Source organism: Oculina patagonica, chromosome 4 (genome assembly GCF_052425735.1).
Source record: "Oculina patagonica isolate OP01 chromosome 4, crgOcupat, whole genome shotgun sequence".
In the NCBI taxonomy this organism is placed as follows: Eukaryota; Metazoa; Cnidaria; class Anthozoa; order Scleractinia; family Oculinidae; genus Oculina; species Oculina patagonica.
Genome location: NC_135761.1, coordinates 47970580 through 47992757, shown reverse-complemented (window position 1 = coordinate 47992757; position 22178 = coordinate 47970580). Strand labels below are relative to the sequence as shown.

At 38.0% G+C, this 22178-nt stretch overlaps 1 protein-coding gene across 4 annotated transcripts in view; it reads right to left on the bottom strand.

Moving 5' to 3' along the window:
- Nucleotides 1–22178, bottom strand: part of LOC144652494 (uncharacterized) — a 105778-nt gene that overhangs the window by 74044 nt on the left and 9556 nt on the right. Inside the window, exons 2-11 of one of the 4 annotated variants that reach the window (XR_013570557.1) lie at nt 17844–18653; nt 14408–14491; nt 14095–14154; nt 12380–12534; nt 12062–12206; nt 11447–11501; nt 10716–10811; nt 10169–10218; nt 6909–9283; nt 3199–3456 (exon numbers count right to left, since the gene is read on the bottom strand). Coding sequence is in view for 2 of the 4 variants with exons in the window: in XM_078512506.1 (XP_078368632.1) it covers nt 3292–3456; nt 6909–9283; nt 10169–10218; nt 10716–10811; nt 11447–11501; nt 12062–12206; nt 12380–12534; nt 14095–14154; nt 14408–14491; nt 17844–18579 (3921 nt within the window). In the remaining 2 variants the exon portion in view is untranslated. Of the gene's footprint in view, nt 1–2609; nt 3457–6908; nt 9284–10168; nt 10219–10715; nt 10812–11446; nt 11502–12061; nt 12207–12379; nt 12535–14094; nt 14155–14407; nt 14492–17843; nt 18654–22178 lie in introns of those variants that run through there. The other 3 variants (XM_078512506.1, XR_013570558.1, XM_078512507.1) reach the window with 3 other exon arrangements.

Here is a 22178-nt window from a genome sequence, read left to right as displayed (position 1 = left end):
GGAAATAAAAAGGATAATACTTAAGAGGTTACCATATTCGCCTACGAAAAAAGCGGACCGATCTTGCCGGCAAACGACCATCTCTTCAATTAGTCTTTTTGGTCTTTTTGTTAGAAATAAATTACATGTATAAAAATATGAGATGCAGAATAACTTATTTATATTCTTATAAAGAGGATAGTAAAATTTTCAAAAAATTAAATTTTTGAAATTAGTTATTTTCTATTAGAGCTTAAATATTTTTGATAATTTTAGAATGTAGGCGTTTGTTTGTAAGCAACATGGTGTGGAGTTTAGTGGTGTTACAATAGGCTTTGGTGAGTTTGGGAATGTGCATGTTGTGATATTTGTGTAGTATGTGGCGTACGATTTTGTCAGTCCTCGTATGTTTGTTGTATTTGGTGCGGTAGTAGATTGTCAAGTTGTTGTTTTGTCGTTTTTTGTTAGTACTACGTCGTTTGTGAGCGTTGTAGGGTAACCATGGAAAGGAGTTGTCTGTAATCAGTTTGTTAGGGTAGTCCAGTGCCGTTAATCGTAGGGTAAATAGTTTGTGGATGTAGTTGTAGTCGTCGATGGTTTTAGATAGTCTGCTGTAGCGTATCGTCTCTGTCTTTATGATGCCAGATTTAATCCAATCAGAAGTCAACTGCAAGCTATCCACGGCTTTTGATTGGATTAAATCTGCACGAAAGAATGTGAATAAATTAAAAGTGGTCACACATTTGGGCGCCTTGCTGTAAAGGTGATACTTCCTCAAGAATTTTGCTAATGGAGATCGCTCGTCCCCAGTCCCTGCAATGTGGACTACAAACACAAGATGAACTTTCCATAAGTTTTTTTTAAAAGACTTTATTGTGTTTGTGGAAAAAACAATTATTTACAATATCTGTTTATGATCTATCCGCAAATATCTATAAAACTAATATAATCTATGTAAGTAAGCTAATCTTGTCTGACAGCCATCTTTTCTCATTTACGTTTTGCTCAACTTAGAGCTACACAAAATACACAAGTTTTTAAACATATTTACAAATGGTCAAACAAGCATAAACTAACATTAGTAAGAAAACAAAAAACGTTTGAAAGGAAATCGAGAGACTCTATAGCCTGGTTTTCACTAGCGACGCAAGCACAACTAGTTTGTGCCAAGTGAAAATGAACGTCGACATAAGCACAAGCATAAGAACACGATGGTTACTAGTTAGAAGGCTCCGTTCTCGACTCCGTTCTCTCGGCAAATATGGCGGCATAAACTCTCAGGAATCGATTGTTGTTGTCTCTTCTACCCTTGTGACGAAAAAAGCGAAAGCGACTACAAAAGAGGAGGAAAACGAAACATTCGGGGTTATAGATATTTTTTACCAAAGAAGTCATTCCCATTTCTTTCGCTACTAAAGTCCACGCTTGTGTTTTTTTGTCTACACCTTTCTGAGCCTCCGAAAACTTTCATCAAAATCAATCGCGGCCTCCACCACTTTTTTCCAATGCTCAGACGCAGGGAAATCTTAGGGAATCTGGAACGAGTGCTTTAACTGGCTAGACACGGCCATTAAAACACTTTTCTTGTGCTTCTGCGGTGTTTTGTTTTCATACAAATGCAAGCACAAGAAAAGAGGAAAAATTTTGATCCTTGTGTTCGTGCTTGCGCTTGAGCTTATGCTTGCATCGAAGCCGTTTTCACAGTGAAATAAGAGCTGTTATGCTTGTGCTTGCATCGTTAGTGAAAACTAGTCTTATGGAATAAGGGTACTGAAACGAAAGGTGTCAAGATGGACTCTATTCGTTCAAAACATTTTGATGTTGCCATTATATTATTCAGTTCCAACATCAAGTGGCATCACTGTTTTTTGTGGTAGCATCTTTTCAATTATTTTTAGTATCCATTCCTCCTCAGATCATCCCACAGCTAATTATAAACCTTTCTTCATGTTTGAAAACATTTGACTTCACAGTTATGATGACATTGAAACGTCAAAGGACATGCCTGCTATAGCTACGTTTCATTCACAATTTGCTGATTGGGCATTTTAATCAATATGCTAATTCAACATTTCCTATGTACAACACTTCCTTAGCTTTTAAGTACAGCCTGTACTTGGCGACATAACGCAAAAGAAAAGTTGGTTTAAAACCAGCAAATGAACAAGGTTAGAAGACACGGGATCTTACGGGCAGCGAACATGCGCACATACAAACTGATAGAAAATATCCTAAGATATCTAAGATGGCTCCCCTGCTATTCTGGACGCACTTGTCTACGACCAACAATCGAATTCTATCAAATTAAAAGTTTTAAAGCCATTGCGTCAATGCCGAGAAAGTATGACCGGGCCATGTCATAGACTAGTGCACCCGGTATAACTGCGGAGCCACCTTAAATCAAAGCTAATGGGGGAAAGAACTACAGTGATTTTGAAAATTCTTAGATACAGGGTGCTCTCACAGTCAAGTTAGTCTTAATCATCTGCAATGAATGTATTTTTAAATACACTGTTGGTTGGTAACTCAGAGATCTGGAATAGAAAATTTACGGGGACACGAATTACAACCTTTTTTGGAACACCTCATCGTTCGCCAAGATTAAGGAATTTTCCTAAAGCCCCGAGCAGTTTCCGAGGGTTTGTCGGTTCTAGACTTGACACTAGTTCGAAATGGCCGTCACACCGCAAGATTAACGTTGTTTTCTTTTACTTCATGTGAGATCCCCCTGTTCTTTTGTTTTGACTCGCCGTAAAGTGTTCCCGTGTATGATTCCACTACTCGGTCACAGTCCTACACGCTTTAAACACACAGCGGTCAAACATGAAATAGTCAACGCCACGTCTGGTTTTTAATTGCCTTGAATTTCGTAATATTTTGGAGAGTAAGGCCCAAAACGTTTTTTACAAAATGTTATAGCAACTTGAAGTATGAGGCCACAAAAAACTGCGGTATAACGGTTGTTAATTTTTTTTCAGCAAATACACTTTTCGCTTCAAAGTAAAGGACATAAACAAAAAATTGAGACATATGTTTGCATTTCCCAGCATCAGTTTTGGCGGAAAAATTCACACGCACCGACCATTTGACCACTTTGTGTTTAAGACATGAAAGGTATAACTATGCACATAATACCTTTCGATCTAGGTGTGTGAACTTCTGACAATTCATTTACAAATCAGTTGTATTGATTTGTTCTTATTCTATTGATCACGTGACTTATTCTCTGTTCCCAGTCTGCCGCTCGTCTTTTTGTTCAGTCTCTGATCCAGTCTCTTGTTGGTCTCTTTGCAGTCGCTGACAAAATCTGACTCAAATCAATGACCCAGGCCCCAGCTCGTCTTCTGATTCAAATGATGACTCAGGCTCCAGCTCGTCTTCTGATTCAGTTGATGTCCCAGGCTCCAGCCCCGGCCGCGCCTTCCAGTAGTCCTGTGTTGGCCATTCATGTTCAGGTTTAAGGTTCCCTTCCCAATCCTGTCATAAATCACAAAACAATGCTAAACACAATCCTCTCTATCAACACACATTGGTCATTATTTGCGGACAATAACTCGCTTAGCTTAAAAAAAAAACTGTAATCGTTTCCAACAGTTATTTATATTATGTAAAAGCATGCAATTAAAATGCTTTTTTATTAAAACGGTTTTAGCATAAAACAAAGATCGCTTACAAACAATGTCTATAAAAAATACTAAAATTTCAAATGTTGTACATAATTATTGAGGTATATGCTAAATTTCCATGTCCCATGCGACATTAATAAATAGGAATTTTTGTTCTTTGGTGTAGAAAACGGTACTCAAAAGCAAACTATCTTAGGGAGTCAGTCTCCTCCACGCCATCTTTTTGGGTAAGTCTAAAGTTCCCTACATTGGGTGGGGGGGGGACGTGGGACTGACCCATAAAACTTCAGCAAAGCCTCGTAAACGAATAGAATTTCTACCAAGATATACACATGCTGTCCTATATTTTATGGTAAAATATTGACAAAACGTAAAAGAAATCTGTAACAGGCGTTTACAAGTTTATTCACTATTATTTTGTTGGCTACTTAACTTTTTAAAAGCGATCACCGTGCGTAGACTACAGTAGCGCTATAAGCAATTCTCTGTAAAAAATAAATTAATAACCCTTCACGCTTTGGAAAAAGCAAAAAACAGGCATTGATGTTTTTACGTTTAAGAAGTGAAATGTGTTTTCGTTCAAAAACTCTCTTCAGTAAAAACAGTAGGCAAGCAATATCTTTACAAATGAATCTTAGTTTTGCGGGTTTTTTTTCAGGGAACCTTTCGGTTTTCCACAAATATTTATTTATTACAATTTATGGCTAAGGCTTAGGCTAAAAAAAACAAGGCCAAAGGATGAAATGCAAAAGAGTCAAGGACCCCATATTAAAGCAGATCACCTAAGATACTAAGATAAAAATACAAAAAAGAAAGTGAAATTATAATAGTAATAAATAAGTAAACAAGAAAAATATTTTAAAATTTTGCTGATCCATAAAAAACTTTCTAACTAATGCTTTAAAAGAGTTCACACTTGTTGCCTCACGAATGAAAAGCGGAAGCGAATTCCATGTTCCCACTACTCTACTCTTCATGTAAAGCCAAGTAAAAGAAACAATGTTTCTCGTCCGGATTTCTAGAAAAAAGAGCGGGTAGGCGCTTTATTTTGTTATTTGTTATTTCCTCCATCGTCAAATTCTCCAGAAGCGAACTTGCAAAATAAATCCTGACCTCTCCAATACAAATCTAGCGTGCCGAGGCTTTAAAATTTTAGCCTGATTTCGTATTAAAACGTAGACAAAAGCCATGTCCTACAAAATTTTCTTTGTACTTAATTGAGGAGTAACGCCTGTTGTTTTTTGCTCGTTCCAACTTTCCCAATAACAAATATTAAAAAAAGAGAAGCGGTCCCCCAAAAATGAAGCGGGCGAGTCAAGAAACATTTTTTTTCCTTGGCCTAATAGAACAATCGATCTTCCGCTGATTATTAGCTACGGGTCTTTCAGTGAAGCTTAAACAGTCACTAAAAGGCGGGTAACAAATTTGTTTAAATTTCTATTTCACAAACATTAAAGAATTGGCTGTTCAACTACAGCCGCCTACCTGGAAATCACAAAGGACACAATTTAAGAAAAGAATTGTCACACTTTCTAAGCTCAGTATACTGCAGTAATAAATGATTTAATTCAGCATCAGATTTTATCTTGTATCGCATGAACAGAAAATCTTTTAATATCGTTCACATGGATTTGAGTGTTATTTGAAATAACGAGCATGAATAAAATTTCCATAGCTTATCAAAACAAGGTTCTTCTGACGTAATCAAGTTTCTTTTAAATGGGTTCCTTCGTTTCCTTATTCAAAATTGATTTAATTGAAAACTTTACAAAATGACTGATTTTTACAAAGTATAAAGCACACACTCTTGTTTGTCTTTTAAGAACGTCAGAACTCGTACCTTTTCCCTGAATAGTCCTTTCCCATGCATGAATTTATTTGCATCCGAAAAGCCAAACATTTCCACCATGTGATTTGCTTTGAATTGGTATTTCACTTTGGGTCACTTTGCACTGCTGTTTCGCGCCTGTGAGCTGCTTTTCGCAAACATTGTCTAATTATCACTAGTAATACGTGACTCGCAGGGCCTCGCGAAGCTCTGGGTTGGGGGAGGGGGGTGGGGGGTGTTATAAATAAGGAGTGGATTATTTGAAGTTGAACATTAATTGAATTGTACATATTCAATTTTCCACAGTAGGCGGAAAGATATATTTGTTAGAAATTTCAACGGGCATGGCCGCGACACCCTCGTTCCCAGGGTCTACTCCGCTTTGAAGATGGTGGCTTTTTCTGGTTCGTAAAGAGGTATAAAGCGTTGGGAAGCGCAGGCTATTTTCAAAATCATCGACAAATTATTGGATAGTCGCATTTTGGACATTTATTTGATGGCATTAAAAAAAAGAAGAAGAACGAACGGCAGGACTGATTCGAAGCCTCCGCCCGCGCGCCCCTGATGGCGATGAAAGATTTATAGCCTGAATAGGCGTTGAGGGAGTATTATGTGGAGATCAATGTTATTTTAATCCGAAAAGAAAAACGATAAAAATGAAAGGCTCAGAATTCGAACTCACAAAAAAAAAAGAAAAAAAAAAGAAAAAAAAAAAAAACCCTAGCCGGATTCGAACCCCCGACCTCAGTTCCGAAGATCTGATTTCAAGTTCGACGCCTTACCATTAGGCCACCAGCGCGCGGCGGCCGTGTGACGTCATTTCCGCCACACACCAAGCTCACAAATATATATATATATATATATATAGAAATATATATGACCGTAAACTCCACACGAGATTTCATCCCGCCTGATCCTTTTGAGGGACAAAATTATACACCCCGCTACGCTCGGCCTTCGGCCTCGCTTCGCGAGGAACGAGTCAGTATTCCGTTTAAGACACTGTATTTAAGCACCGTACAAAAAGCAACTGCCAGAAAGTAAATATAATTCACTTGAGAGTTGAAATAACTCTCTCACGAAATGTTGTTTCTGGATGAAAATATGTAAGACGTTTATCTCTAACGACATTGCATGCAATTGAGATTTAAAAACGCCGAAACGTGAAAATGAGTCTCAGACAAGCAGAGCTGCAAAGCACTGCACAAGCAAAACAAATAAGTTTACAACAGAGCCACAACAATGTAAGCAGTGAAACTTAAATAGATATTGTTTCCCGCTATTACATGTCAAATAAAGGTTTTGTGAGTTTGAATTTTCACTAACAAAAAATAATTTGAACGGACTTATACGAAATCTCGAGTTTGTTCGTCAAAACAACGGAAAGAAAATAAATCAGGAAATCAAGAGCTCAGTAGTATTCAGTATAAAGGCAACCAGTCAAAACAAATAGCAACAAAAATCACAAAACTTACGTGGTAAGATGACAGCAAGGTGGAGATGTTGCTCTGACGTACAGCTTCAGTCAAATCATTCACTTGTTTCTTTGTCATCTTAACATCAAAAAGGATCAGGTACTCCAGGTGAGGAACACTGCTGAGATGTCGTGTGAGATCACTTACTCCTTCACCAAGAGGGTTATATGACAAGTCGAGCTCACGCAAGTTAGGAGACTGGGGCAGAGATCTGGCAATGACAGCAGCAGCCTTGGCTGTCAAGTTGATACGATGAAGTACTAAGAACACAAGTCTGTTTGTAAAGTTAAAACGCGAGACCAGGGTCTCTGTGAGGGTCTCTGGCAACTCAGGAGCACCTGTTTTACCAAGAATCCATATCCATCGTGGAGACGTCACAAATGGTAAAACCTCAACAAGCGTCTCCATCTCTTGGCTTTCTATATCATCAATATAAATATCCCTGACACAGGACAAGCAATGACGAGGTTGATCAGTGGTGCTATCATTGTTGTCAGTCAAACACAAAGCAGTTCTGTTGTCTTGTTCATTTGACTGGTCGGCAACTGGCTTCTTCTGAGTAGACTCTGGTGATGAATTGAGCTCCTTAAGCATTTCAGTGAGGAAAGTGGAGTTGTTGGTTTTCGTAATCATAGTCATATAAATGTTCATTTTCGTCCCTTCCTTCTTCAGGAAAAAGTCACTTACTGGACGGAATGGATACCTTTTTAGAAAATCCGAGGCTTTCTTTTCACTCGAACAGCTGACAACAACCGCATTTACATCTTCCACTACAGTGATCAAGCCATGATAACTTTGTTCTGGATGCTTGTCATTATAAAAGGAATTAGAGAAGAAAATAAACTCTGGCACCTTGGCCGATTTCAGCAAGTGTTCGTTGGCAACACTATGCAGCTGGTCTGAATCAATTAATAAAACACCTCCAACGTAAGACAGAAACATGGAGTAGAGATCTCGTCTCTTCTCGGCTGCACAGCAAAAAACGCTGTGTGAAATAAGAGTTAAGAACTGTCTTTGTTGTTCTGACAAATCGTCAATACAAGGTGTCTCAGTGAAGTTGTACTCTGTCAGACCTTCATTCTTTCCTACTGTCCCCAGATGATGCAGAACAGCGCATGCAGCTTTTGCGGACAGCTCACAAGCAAATTTGAGAACTTCAACCATTTTGAGGATCTTTTCAAATGAGTCGACTTTGGAGAGACAGCTTGTACTTTGTTCATTTAACAACTCCTCCTTGAGATAAAAGGCGGCAAGGAACTCCTGTAAAGATTTGTGAATGAAAACAACAGCTTTCTCGGGAGTCAAACTTGCAACATTCAGAACATGAAACAACCCGACTTCAATTAATTTCGTACTTAAAATGACGTCGGGCAGTTCACTGATGTGAAAAGAAAGACAGTCTTGCAAAAGGGCATCAAAGGCAAGCTTGCCTAATTTACAGAGCTCTTCTTTGTAGTCATCTACTTTTCTAAATTGCTTTGCATCTGCATCTTTTTCGATCAGGTGGTCCAACAAAGTTTGAATAAAACCTGTGTAAATGCCGGCCCGTGATTTTGGCAGCCCTCTATGATGTTTTCCCTTCCAGAGTAAACACAGCATCAGCAGGAGAAGAGGTATTTCCGCCATGACTTTGAGATCTTTTTCTCTCAAATCGTTAACAAACTCGTCAACATCATCTTTATCTCTGAGAAACTTTCTTGCAAACACTTTGACTTGATCTTCGCTTTTGAATCCAATAATTTCAAACTGAACATGGCTGGGGCATCTTAATTCGTCAACTTTCAAATGCCGCGTTGTCATGATGACGTGACAGTCTCTCAGTAATGTGCCCTCCCAGATGTCACGGACTGGTGATTGTTCTCCAGCACAGCTGTATTCATCATAGCCATCCAAAATAAGTAACACCTTTTCTTGATTATCACGGATGTAATTAAAGACATCATCAACTGAAATCACGCCGTCGCCAGACAGCAGTTTAGAAGCCTTTAAAACATCACGGATATTCTTCAAATTACAGACATCTCGTAGTTTAATCAGGAGCACAAGATAAAACTTCATAAGGATTCTTTTTTCCTGTTGCGACCAGTCAAAAGCAGTTTTTTTGGAAAAAGTACTTTTTCCAATGCCTGGCCGGCCAAAGATTAAAATACGCCTAGGGTTGGGATAATGCTTGTCGCCCTTGAATATGTCGGTGTAGTCTTCAAGTTCCTCTTGTGTGACTCCACTGGGCTTCCTATCATCCCTTACCCAAGATAACTGTGTGTATATCTCATCTATGTGAACAGCCGAGCTTTGTTCCCACGGGACGATTTTGACCTTACTGAACGTGTTGTAATGAGACTGTAGCTGTTTCTGACACTGTTCCACGAACGGTTCTGTTAAACATAAAAACATCAAATTTTGAGTGGAGGACTTGGCCAGATAGTAAATGGATAATAAACGTAATGTCAAAGCTTATTTTCGCCTTTTTTCGCAGTTTCCGAAATATCAGATTTCAAATTCTAAGAGCAGTCAATTCCCAAACACTATTTCTTTAAGTTTCGAATGTGTTTGACGAAGAAATTTTAAATAATTAGGTACATTAAATACATATGTACATATGCAAGCCACTTTATATTCGCGTCATGTTATGTTCGCGACACTTATTGTTCGCGTCACTTAAATTTCGCGATTTTTTTAGAATCGCGAAATTCGCCAAATTAAAGTGTCGCGAAAATTTCATGTTATAAGGTAGGTCGAGACCACTGACAGTTGTTTTCTATTTCTCTAGCATCTTTCATTGACTGAGAGAATATTTTTACAGGTGTATCAGCCTTAAGTTTTGTTGAGCCCTCCCACCACCCCCGCCCCCGACGGCCCGAGTCCTTCCCAACATCTTTTTGGAAAGCTGACTCATTATTGTAGAACCTCGATTTAACGAACCTCTATATAGCGAAGTCTTTGATATAAAGAACGATATTCTTCGCCCCAGTAATACTAAAATATATGGAAAAGAACCTCGATATAACGAAACCTCGTTATAGCGAACACATTATGCCAGTCCCTTGGCCCTTCGTTATATCGAGGTTCCACTGTATCAAGCGTAGACTCTGAGATTGTCGTTACTTACTTGTCCACCTTGTAAAAAAATAACCACTTTTATTTCGGACATTTGTTGCTTCATAGTGATTGTAGTTGTGACAAAATTGTATTGAGGAAAAGACTGATAAGTTAGACTTTATTTTATCCATTTCATTTACCGCGCACTCTGCCTGTCTCACCTTTCTTGATCTTCATTGGAAATTTGGTCACTTTGTGGGCAGCAGGATGCCTAGAATAAAGATATTGTTTATCTAGAGTTTAGGAATGGCGTTTTCATTCAACGTTTTAGCCCATTACCCTCTATTTGAGGAACCAAATAAGTGGAAGATGCTCTTCTCACGCACCACAGGAGCGTGTGACTGAAGAGGGAAGAGGTCATGTGACATCTTTGCTTTGTTGCTGTCCATGATTACTGATATTCCCACCCACCTGACCTATCTTTATTTACAGTTATTGTATAAGCATAGCATGTACACGTCTGATTAATACCAGTAGCATTGTTTATCAATCATATCATACTAATAGAGTAATTGCGTTGATAATCGCTGCAGTCGTTTGCATAATTCCCAGTGCGGTGTGAGAAAAGACTCATGTACAGTCTATTTATCAGCTACCTTATAGTCCTGTGCCTCATGTAAATGTAAATTAAATAACTAAGCAAGTTTAGACAATTAAAAAAGCTGATATAGCTGGTAATCTACTGCTATAAAAGAAAATGTATGTTACCTTGATTGACATACAATGCACAAAAAGAAGTGCTCGCACTCGTAGCAGCAAAACCGGGTCCCAAGTATGAAACCTTTACAAACACCACACTTAAACCTGAAAAACGGAATAACAAACACATCATTAAAGCTGGAAGGTCAAGTAATGACAAAATACCCCATTTCATAGCAAGTAGTTCTAAAGTTTGCTTTTTTAGTAAGGGTCAAATTGTTAGGTTTCGACTAAATTCGAATATAAAAAGCTACCCAGTGAATATGTGCTGACAAAACCAAGTATGTTGTCCACTGGAAAGTAATTCTCGTGATGTGTAGCCTCATTCACCTTTTGAACATCGGAATCCAAATGCGACATAACAGTCTCTTTACCACTATGTTGGTTTGCCTGTCTTATGAAGTGGCAAAATTCTCAAAGGCTCTGCAATATTTTTTTAGCCTGCGAGCAGGCTCCCCCTTTTTTCCCGCTTTCTCGACCGGAAAGCCTGTTCACAGGCTAAATTTTTCCCAAGGTTGCTGTTGTAGAACAAACAGCATAGTTATCTTTCCCATAAATTAGATTTTTTTAAGACATTAAACAATGAAAACTGATTTCCGACTATACACAAAAATGTTCCAACTTTGAACCTCCCATACCTAAGCTCAAAATGTTAATAATTTAAATCAAGCAGGTTAGGTATCGGAGATTCAAAGTTGGAAGGTGCTCCTACAAAAACACTGGCTATTATTAACACTTACTTCATTTCAATAACTTCGTGATTTTCTGTGTGGTCTTCTTCCAGTTTTACCCCGGCTGTGTGTCAAAAAAAAACTTCAATACCAAGCATAAAACATATTCATGATATCTGTTCTTTACTTACCAACACGCCCCTGACAGGAAAACAATCTATAAAGTCGTGTTCTTGGCCAATCCGCGCTTTAAATCTGTGCTGAGGTAAGTACACGAGTTTCTGCAATTTCCATTGTCCCACAGAAATAGAATGGGCATTCTAACAGTTGACAGGGTACATTATGGGGAGGGGGAGGGAGGGAGTGTGCCAGAGGCATGGTCATGGTTTGGACTCGTGTTGGCTGGGAGAATTTGGCATTCTTATTGTGATAATAATAAGATCTTTCTCAGAAAATATATGCTAAATAATAAACACAGACAGACTCTCCTTAACTGAACATCAATAAAGATCAATCAGACGCATTCAACTGACAAGGAAGCCAAATTACGGAAGGTTAAGGGCAAATTTAAGTTTGAGGCAATTATCATTATTACATAAAAATGATTCGACTCCTGTAAATAAAGGGTGATATTACCCCTTACAATACTGTTTTTGGCTGCTACAGAATATCATGACAACTCACCCATGTAACAATCGTAGCAGAAGGCAACATCAATGCAGTGAAGGCAGTGGTAATACCTGCCTGACAGACTCACATCACAGCCATTACACTCATTTACTAGGTATTTCAAGTGGTGTCGGAACCGTGCCAGAAATAGATTCATTCGCTGGAGGAGAAGAACAAAAAATGTGTTAATGTTAACAAATATATTTAGGACAGTGTGGTATCAGTTTACTTTTGATCGCCTGGCTTTTTTTTTCATAAAAAATTTGGGTCTGGGATAAGAATTTGCCTGGGAATGGTGTATTTATTATTTAATAATTATTTCGTAACACAAACCTTTTTTTGCTGGTCTGTCTGTTCTTCCCAGTAGAGCATTCTATGAAAAGAAAATACGTTTCGTTTGACCAACTCCAACCAAGTATCATGTTCTTTGTACTGATCCAGCTCCTGTTGTTCATTCATGTGTTTCATATGCTGCTTAGTAGGTTGGGCTGCAGTCAGTAGAGAAAAAAATGTTAGGACTATTTGATGTGCCAATTCGAAGGGAAAAGGATCAAGTGTGATTTTGCTGATTCCAGATTTTCAGGCTAAATTTAATCTGAAAAAAACAAAACAAGTTGAAATATCGATTTGTCAAGTGAAATATTCTTTTTTAATTGCATATTATAAAACTAATAAAAAAATAATCTCAATTCCAAGCATGAATATCTCCTTACACTTAAATTACACTAGAATCTAGACTTGGGTGGATACTTTTCAAGCAACTCAGAGACTCAAAGGATAATGCAGAATGCAATATGGCCAATCAATTGACAATATAATAATAATTTTGCTTGAGAACAAGTCAAATATCAATTCACTTTTCAGTTTGGAACGCTATTTTATGTTTACTTGTAAGATGTGATACAATTTGAAGAAGCTGTCTGGCAAATTGGTTTACTCCAGAAAATCAAACTTAAATTTCTTGACAAAGAACAGCAACATCCTAGCATGCTTCTCATTAACATGTCAGGGCTCACCAAAACCCCCCGTCCGGTCATCCGGGACAAGTGGATTTGCCTGGCGGGCAAGGGCCCAGGCAAACCATCAATTAACTTAATTTCTAAAACAAAGCAGTAAATTTGGGTAATCATGGGTAATCAAAGGTTATAAATGAACTTTTACAAAAACTAAACTGAGGAAGCTTAAATAAACACGCAGGTTACTTTGAACAAGGCTTCACGACAGTGATAAATTCACCGTTCGCAAGCCTTTATAGACCTTCATTTTTGGTTCTTATATTTTCCATAGAATCAGCCACCCAAAAAGGTAAGGCAAAACACCAAATTATAATGCATCAAAAATTGTTCCAATCAACTATTTGATTCGAAATGGTTTTCAATGGTTTTCAGATTCGTTGAAATGTGTTGCCAAAGTTTCAAAACGCATTCCAAATGATTTTCAATGGAATTTTCATTTCATTGAAGTAAGGGGGTTTCTCGTGAAACGTGATTGAATGTTTTTATTATCCATGATCCGTGATTATGAAATAGTATTGTCCGTGAACTGTGAATGACATGTTTGTTGTGACACATGAAAGCAAGAAAAGTTTTTGATAATCTTAAAACTCGACAAGAATTCTTCACTTTTTTCTGCATAAACTGATCTTTAATGCAATTCAAGGAAGATACCTTTTTTTAAACACATGTTTTTGTTTTGCTTTGTTTTGTTTTGTTGTTGTTGTTGGGGACGGTACGGTGGGTTCATGAACTATTAATAAGTTTAAGAACCTGCAGGGCAAGTGGGGAAAGTGCCTAGGCAAGCAAAATTTGAGAGTTACTTGCCCCATGGGCAAGCTGGAATTCAAGTTTTTGTCGAGCCCTGCATGTCCAATCTGAAATACACCTTATGCAACACTTCACGGTCCCCAAGCCACGTTTATGCCAAAATTCTACTCAAGCCTGTAGCACCTGCATATTAATTTGCATATTTTTTTTTTACATTAAGGGATGAATTAAGTCTAACGCTATTGCCCCTAAAAATATTATCTGTAATCCTGCTTTGTTCAGCACCTGGACGTTCACTTGAACATGGTAACTCTCTCATTGAACTCCCCTCTGCTGCTGAAATGTCTGCAAAAAAAAGAAACCTTGTCAAATGGATAGGAAGCATGGGAAATCATAACAGGGTTTTAAATGGACAACGGGTGCCTATAAAAAACTACAGCTAGCTCTAGTGAACATATTGCCCTCTAGTGAACATATTGGTGGGCCCGGATACCGACAGGAATCTCGGTGGGAACTCATTGGATATTCCTTTTTAAAATTTTCAAATTTACACTTAGGGGTGAATTAAGTCTGATGCTATTGCCCCTAAAAATATTACCTGCAATCCTGCTTTGTTCAGCACCTGGACAGTCACTTGAACATAACAGCTCTCTCCTGGAACTCCCCTCTGCTGCTGAAGTGTCTGCAAGAAAGGAATCTTGTAAAATTGATAGAAAAATCAGCAGGGTTTTATTGGACAAAGGTGCCTACTGGTGCCTTTAATATACTAAATAAATAACAAAGAAGGTAAAAACAAAGTCGGTGAAAATAAGCAGGAGAAAGTTTGAATTATGATTCCATAAGTGTAGCTTTATGTATCAAGACATTACATCATTTATTTACAGAAAAAGGTTGCCACAATTTGGTTAATGAGCAGAGCTGTGAACATTAAATGTGAAAATGTTTTGAAAGAAACATCATTGTCATCACAAATACATACTGTAACATTGTTCCTTGTCATGTTTCCCAGGTGGCTAAATTAGCGGGGAGCAAGGAAAATGTTTTGCTGTCCGGGTGGCTAAACTAGGCAACAATGTTCCGGGAACAAACTGTCATGCATGCGCATGAACTAGTCAACATTGTTTCCAGGGTGGCTAAACTGGGCAACAAGGCCTTGCGCACGGTGTTGGTGATCACGAGCGTAACATTTTGCGTGACATTAAAAACGCTAGATTTTCTCTTATTAATTGAGCTCAGAATTTTATGAAAATTGGCACACTTTTTCTAGAAAGAATGTGCACCTGAAAAAGCTAATAATTTTTCATGACGCTCACGCAGTTTTAAAAAACAAGATAGCAAATTAGTGCATTACCGCGAAAAACGGATTTTTCTCAGGTGGCTTAAAAATACCTTTTTACGGTGGAATGAGAAAAGTAACGACAAAAATTAAGTGCACATAAACTGTTTCGACTTTTTTCATTGAGTGTTTACCGGTGACTGTTTCGGTTGAAGAATTATCAATACGAATCCAATGTCACTTTGACTTACCTCGAAAAATCTTCGCTTTCGGTCAATTGCGTTCCTATTTCGTGTCCGTTCCTATCGTGCCTTACGTCACTCTCAAGGTTCTTTTTAGCGTGCGCATCGTTCCTATCGTGCACATCGTTCCCTGATCGTTCCCATAATCGTTCCTTATCGTTCCTACTTCAAAGCAAGATTCCTACCATGCACTTGGGGTCAACGTGGTCTACACATTAATTATTCTGCATTCGCTAAATTTCATTACATGACTGTATTTAATACGGAGTCGTGAGTTAAGTGAATTAAGAAGAGGAAGGTTCCATCGTTTCATTTGCTTTCTTGCTTTCTGGCCTTGTTCTTTTTGAAATAAAATTTCAAGAACGTACCGGTATAAAGTCAAACGAAAGCCCAACGTGTTTATCGGCGACCGACAGGGATGTCTCGATCTCAATCAAAAAATAAACAACAAAGCAGCGTTCGTTCTTCCATGACTTACACATAAAATTAAATCGCAAAAAACAACAGCAAACGTTAATGAGCTATTAAAGTAATTTGCAGTTTCGAAAATTTAAGTAATATCAACTATTTTAACAATAGAGTGTTTCTGTCGAGGAACTATCGGCTGATAGTTGCCCCGCGGAAATTTGATGTTCTTAGAACAAATATTAGCTCGAGAAGCGAAGCTTCGAGGGCAAATATGCTAGTTTTAAGAACATCAAATTTCCAAGGGGCAACTATCAGTCCGATAGTTCCGAGACAGAAACACTCTATTGTTTTTATTGTTCACCACTAAATTTTCTTCCGCGCGCACATACAAAAACAAGCATCGTAAATTATTTTTACTTTTGAGGATAAAAAACTCAATTGAAAGCCGAAATTTAACAAACGAAACAAAACCAGACGAGAAACCCACTAAATGCAGTGAATTTGGTTGGGTTTTTTTGTCTGCAGGCGGCTTGTTTACAAAAAACAGTCACGGGCGGGCACTATCGATCCGGGCATTTTTTCACGGGAGGGCACTATGGGCTGATAGTGCCCTCCGGCAGACGGGCACTATCGCGTCACGTGTTCAATTTAAACCAATCAGAATCGGAGAAAATTTAGTGGTGAACTATAACATCCCATAGAAAACATTGAAGCGAGCGCGCGTTATAAATTTGTTTTCATTGTTTTCGGTGCTGGAATGAAATTTGATCCGGTTTCAGAACTCGTTTTATACCATGCCATAGAAAAACAGCCAATCAGAATACAGGAAAGCCGTTGTATATTCGACGGTATTCAACCCAACCTTCCCATAGTGCGCTGCGACTGTATTCTCGACGAGATTTAGTAAGCGTATTTTCTATGACATGGTATAAAATAGTTACACAACACTTTCTCGTGGTATACTATGGAATATCCCACTTGTCACTTGTATTTTCGTGGCATACACACTCGCCTAAAGGCTCGTGTGTATACCGAGAAAATACAAGTGACTCGTGGGATATTCCATAGTATACCACTCGAAAGTGTTGCATAACTAGTATGCCTAGCACGTGACAGAAAATCTTCCCATCGCGAAAGTTTTATCGGCGATGAAATCTTACGAATTTGTTCTTCGTGAACGAAAAATGGAGTTTAGATTTATTCTGAAAAGAAGGGCAGTTCGCAATCTAGTAATTTTTAGTTAAGCTTTCATAAAGAACCAGAAGAAATTATCCAAAACGTGCTGTACAAAATTGGCTGTGCTAACTTTCTATCTGTCTGTGGACACCGGACGAGCGATTGGAAAGCGGCACGCACGATAGGAACGATAAGAACGCTAAAGGAACGATATGTTGGGAACGATGGGCACGATTTGGAAGGGAACGATGGGCACGATTCTGGAAAGATCTGTGGGCACGATAGGCACGATATTTGTGGCACTGCCTTCGAGGGAACGATAGGCACGTTTCGCCGTGTTTGTTACGCCGGAAGTGCAGATTTTCGACCAATTTTTTGAAATTCTTTTAGCTCTTACTTCTCACTCTTTAGCTTAATTACATTTTAACATACAAAATACTTTAGGTCTGTTATCTGAGCAAACATGCTGAAAAAAATTGTATGATTCTAACGTTTTTATAAACCGTAAATTAGAATCAAATACAACTGCTTCGGCCAAAATTCGAGTGGTAGGCAACACCGTGCGCAAGGCCACAAATGTTTCGGGAGCAAAATTTGTGTCCGGGAAGCAAAAATGTTTTTGACTTGAGGCAGAAACATTAATTTTTTTGTTTCCATGAAGCAAAATTTGTTTCCGAAACATATGTTTCCGGGGTGGCTAAACTGGGAAACATTTGCATCCGCAACAATGTTTCCTAGTTTAGCCATGCCTTAACAGGAACTAACCTTTCCCTCAAGTGAAGACGTCATGATGCGATTTTTATTTGAAATATACTCCTATTATAATTTATTTGGAAATAAAGCTTGATGAACTATTAATAAATGAAGAGTTTCAGAAGAAAAACAGAACGGTTGCAACAATTTTGACACAGCTAACATTGCATGGTTCTCACCTGAAAAGAGTGGTTTATCAAAAAACACAGGAGATATCTTCTTGTGTTCGTCATCTTTAAAAGTTAAAGCACCAACAACCACAAATTTGTCGTTACTATGCTTTAAGATGACAGCCAGATCCCCCTTACAAGTAACGTCAGTTTCATCGACTTCTGGAAGGTTGTACTGCCCTGGGACATCTGATTGTTTCATTGTCTGCCATTTCTGTTGTTGTTGTTTTCGTTGTTTCACATCAAATAATTTTGCAGCGCCTGATTCATTGAGAAAATAACAGCGCAATGTGACAACAGGTTGCCTTCCTCCTTTGGCGACTTCAAATGGTCGATACTTAAAAATACTTTCCTTTGCGCTGCATTTCTTAGAAGGGCTGATGGGAATTATAGCCAAGCCAGAAATTTGACAGACGTTGGTTGGGTCGACAATGATTTTCATTAATTGAACTGTCTTGAACTTGTTTGAATTTAACTTCTTAAACTCCAAGAAATAGCTTTCTATGTTAAAGCCATCCTTGGGAAAGACTTTGGCGCTTGATATGAGACAGAAACGAGGACAATAGCCTGGCTTAATATGCAGGTTTTTAACCAGGAAGCCATAACCAAGAATTTGTACGTTTTGACCTTCTTCACTCCTTCTGATCCGACACACTGCCAACTCATCTTGTTTTGTCTGCCTTTCCACTTCTCTTCTGGTTGGGCTTCCTTGAATTGCCTTCCTTAGCATCTCTGTATGATTCATTTCTCATCATCTCTGTATGATCCATTTCTCATCAGGTGATTCAACTGGAACCATTTTGAGCGGAGTCAAAGTCACTGAATAAAAATAGGTGAATTATTTGATCAGCAACATCAAAAAGTGGGATATCATTCATTTATACTTAAAACTATTGGTATATTGTAATTCCTGTGTTTTGATTGGTTAACAGGCAATAGTATATGAGCTCATATACCATTGACCACAAGTACGGTGGCGGATACCTGTCAATAAAAAAAACAGCTGAGGAGCTAAAATATTGCAATTCTTTGGGCGTTTTTAATAAAGTTAATAATTTATTATTCCACTCGCGCTTGTTGGTCGTTATCTATCTACCATCTCATACATGTATCTAACGTGTGCTCGTGGAATAATTGTTAATTATTATTTAGAAAGTGCACATGCTGCCCATATATAGTCAAAATGTTATTGATATCTGTCATCCATTATGATACATAACAGATATTTTGTGATATATGTAGCAGGCTGCCAGGATTTGTCCGAAGCCTTGTAAAGTGCTGCATAATAATTACAGTTTTTCTATTTGCAAAATTTGTGTTTTGTTGACAATTTGTTGAATAATAAAACAATTATCCTGCTCAATCTTGTGGAATATCGTATGATTTTAGCCAACTCCATATATATGTCGGCCTTTGGCCTTGTCGGCTAAGTAGTCAAGCCATTTATTCCACACAATTTGGAAGGACAATACTGAATAGTGCTTAAACATATAAGCCCATATAACCCCATGCTCCCAAATATAAGCCCATGGGCTTATTGACTTAATGTTGCTCTAAAAATATATGGCACACCATGCATGCAGAAGTGATGACATTTCCCAAGGTGGTATCATAAAGGTATCATAAAGAATTCCAAGATTAAAAATGCTGTTTTCCATTTTCAAATATCTGCTTTAGCGGAAACATGACGTCATCTACTCAACTCAATTTTATGTCAAGTATAAGGTATTATTGTTCGGGCAAGGGCACAATGGCATGAACATGGAGAAAAGAACAGCAAATATTTTTTAAATTTGGAAAAACGTAATCACATTAAAAAACACATTCGAAAATTGCACATAAGTGGAGTCATCTCTACTGATCCTCTTTCGATAATAAACTCACAGAAACAATTTTACACTAAGTTGTATAGCAGTTGTAAAACTAGTTGTACCTATCGGTAAGTGCCAACGAGCGAAATACTCATGTTTGTTCATAAGAACAGATATTGAATGGTTTTTGATAGAACTATTGTATTTTAGGTAATATGCTAAAAAAGTGCTATTTCTCTGTGTTCATAATTGACACAGGCTTAATAGCCTGCGTAGCAGGCGCCGTAGTTTCCAGCGCGCCTATTCTCGCGATCGCGCACTCTTTTAAACACACTAAAAAACGTACACAGATGTCTGCTACGCAGGCTACGGGTTTGACAGATTGATAACTCCGTAGTTTCCAGCGCGCCTATTCTCGCGATCGCGCACTCTTTTAAACACACTAAAAAACGTACACAGATGTCTGCTACGCAGGCTACGGGTTTGACAGATTGATAACTCTTGACAAATCTTTAAATTCTTTTCAATGTTAAAATGTCACAAAATGTAGGCAATAAATGAGGTTTAATCACTGTTTTTTAAATACAACACGCGATGGTTAAAATGTTTCCGTCCACAAAAGGGATAGTTGCATTTCAAGAACTTCTTATAAATCAAATCCCAAAATCAAAACTGCTAAGATGCTTTTTTAAAAATAATTTTTAGTAATCAGAGACAGTAATGCACGGGTCAGATTTCAGTCTCGCATGCGAAGTCAGTCATGTTCAGTTACGCAAAACTTGAAAAATTTGAACAGAAAACAAAACTTGAACGGTCAAGGATTATTTGGAGACAAAAATTTTATTCAAGTTAACATTACATTTGCCGTAAGAAGCAAAAAAAATTTTGACTTTCTTGTGTGTATGACATGCAGTAATTTTAGTGAGCGTCGCTTTGTATTGATGTTATTCCTACGCGGAGCGAAAATGCGAAAATGCGTGCCAAAATGCGGGCGTGCGAAAATGCGGGCCAAAATGTGGGCCAAAATGCGCGCCAAATAAAATATAAACGGTATTTGATTTGAAATAAATCATCGGTCAAACAATTACTATAAACACAATCAACACTAATTAAAAGGAAGCATTTACCCGACTTCAGCATTCTCATAAGTCAAGAAAACTCTATTTGAAGTCAACAGTCCGCTTTTGATTTTCATGTCTCTCTTCGATCGTAAATCAAAGAACTCCAAAGTCGAAAGATTATTTCATCGCTTTGAAGACCTTGATGTTCATTTCTTCGGCGGTCGAATATTCTGTAGGGTATTCTCTTTCGATTTATAAATATTCTCTAAAGGTGTATTTATCAGTAAAGGGATAAATGACCACATTGAAAATTTTAACAGCGAGCCGCGTGGACGCCATTTTCGTCATTTGCTTTCTAGCAAGGAGTGAGAGACTGGGAACCAGTTGGGAAGAACAATACAACCCAAATATGGGGTTTACTTACACCCAAATATGGTCAAAAAAAGTCCCTTACGCAGAACTTAAGATTTTCTCTGCCTATACACTCATACGCACACGGCTCTATGATTCTGCCGCCTCGACAGCCTCGCCTCTTGGCTCGGCTGTCTCGTTGGCAACAAAGTTAGACACTCCAGAGGCGACAGCCTTTTTTGAAAATCCAAATCTACCAAAGCTCTCGAGTGAAGCGAGTAACAAATGCAAAGGAAGAATAACCATCGATGAATGTCAAAACATTATTAAAACATTCCCATTAGGTAAGACTCCTGGGAATGATGGTTTGCCTATTGAATTTTACAATGTCTTTTGGTCTTTAATTGGTGAATTATTGGTTAACTGTTTTAATGAGGCTTATGAAAGGAAAGAAATGTCCAACTCGCAAAGACAAGGTGTTATCACACTTATTGAAAAAACTGGTAAAGATAGAACTTATCTTGAAAATTGGAGACCGATTTTACTCACTAATGTTGACGCCAAAATAGCATCTAAAGTAATAGCAACACGAATTGTTAAGATTTTACCAGAGATAATTAACAGCAACCAGACAGGATATGTTTCCGGCCGATACATAGGGGAGGCAGCTAGATCAATTTTAGACGTAATGGAGTACACCAAAACAGTCAATATTCCGGGAATTCTATTATTTATAGATTTCGAAAAAGCATTCGACAGTCTTGAATGGAATTTTATGTTTTTAGAAACGTTCGGGTTTGGTCAAAGTCTCATAAGGTGGGTTAAAACATTCTACAGTAATATATCAAGCTGCATAATAAACAACGGAACTTTCTCAGCAAATTTTGAGTTAGGGAGAGGGGTCAGGCAAGGAGACCCTCTATCGCCATATCTATTCGTAATCGCAATCGAGATTTTAGCTGCTGCAATTCGAACAAGTACCGATATTAAAGGTATTAAATTAGAATCAGAGGAATGGAAAATTGTTCAATATGCTGATGATCTTACTGTTTTTTTATGATTATCTGATCTACACTCTGTTCGAAGCCTCTTTATTTTACTTGACCGTTTTGAACAACTAT